The sequence below is a fragment of the Myotis brandtii genome, unplaced genomic scaffold, assembly GCF_000412655.1.
Source record: "Myotis brandtii unplaced genomic scaffold, ASM41265v1 scaffold231, whole genome shotgun sequence".
NCBI classification, from domain to species: domain Eukaryota; kingdom Metazoa; phylum Chordata; class Mammalia; order Chiroptera; family Vespertilionidae; genus Myotis; species Myotis brandtii.
Genome location: NW_005358689.1, coordinates 993,028 through 994,205, shown reverse-complemented (window position 1 = coordinate 994,205; position 1,178 = coordinate 993,028). Strand labels below are relative to the sequence as shown.

General features: G+C 51.2%; 1 protein-coding gene across 1 annotated transcript in view; it reads right to left on the bottom strand.

The window, feature by feature from the left end:
* Nucleotides 1-758: 758 nt before the first annotated feature.
* The window catches only part of CCDC185 (coiled-coil domain containing 185), an 8,578-nt gene continuing 8,158 nt past the window's right edge, over nt 759-1,178 (bottom strand). The window contains exon 4 of the mRNA XM_014539917.1: nt 759-1,171. Coding sequence (XP_014395403.1) covers nt 860-1,171 — 312 coding nt within the window. The 3' untranslated portion in view covers nt 759-859. The remainder of the gene's footprint in view (nt 1,172-1,178) is intronic.

The following is a 1,178-nucleotide window of genomic DNA, read 5'->3' as shown; positions in this document are numbered from 1 at the left end:
CCAAAGCAGCTCATAATCCGGGAGGAGCTATAGATAGCTGTTTCCAAAAACATTTCACAGAACACCAACTCCATGGAAGGATTAGAGAAGAAAAAAAGAAAAAGGTTCCAGGAATTGTAAAAAACACACTAGCTTAAATGAGTCTCTTTACTGCAGGCCTTTTCAGAGCCTTTAACATGTTCATGTGCATTATAAACTATAAGGGGGTGCAGTACCAGGGCTCCCAACTCTGCTACATGCATCTGAATCCTCCCTCGGGGACTTCTTTTTTTTTAAAATATATTTTATTGATTTTTTACAGAGAGGAAGGGAGAGGGATAGAGAGTTAGAAACATCGATGAGAGAGTAACATCGATCAGCCGCCTCCTGCACACCTCCTACTGGGGATGTGCCCGCAACCAAGGTACATGCCCTTGACTGGAATCGAACCCGGGACCCTTCAGTCCGCAGGCCGACGCTCTATCCACTGAGCCAAACCGGTTAGGGCTCGGGGATTTCTTATGACTGCTATTTCCCACGTCACCCGTGCCCGACCTGACACAGAAGTGTTTCTCCTACTGTATATAGATTTTTTTTTCTCTGCTTCCTCCAAGACGGGCCTGATGCATAGGCTTCTAAGATTACTTGAGAGCTCAGGGAATACATTCCATTCAAACAGACAACTTACAAAGGCCACGCCATGTCCGTAACATCCCCCCAACTTCTATTCCCAAGCTTCTCGGCTTATCCAAGCGAATCAATCGACTAGTTCACGAGAGGAAATCGCAGCTATTTTATACATTTTCTTAAAATCAATGCTCACACGTATAGTCGGGTTATAAAAGGAATCCCATCGCATCGCCACATCATCTCCTGGTTCTCAGTAGCCGCCTCGGAGCGGGGCCTCCCCGTCGTCCATGCGATCGTAGCAGCCGCCACTGGCAGGCGCTTTCCCGCCGTCCCGCCTGCAGGCCCTGGAGGCCTTTGGGAAGCCCTCGGAGGCGGCGGCGGAGGCGGCCTCCTTCTCCTGCGAGAGCTGCTCCATCCTCTGCTCCTTCTTCCGGATGGCTTCCTTGATGCCCTCGATGTGGCACTTCTCCTCCTTCTCGGCCTTCAGCTTCAGGATGTGGTGGTTCTTCTCCCGCAGGAGGTTGAGCTCGCGGACGTGCTGCGCCTTCTCGCTGAGGCTGCGCTGCGCG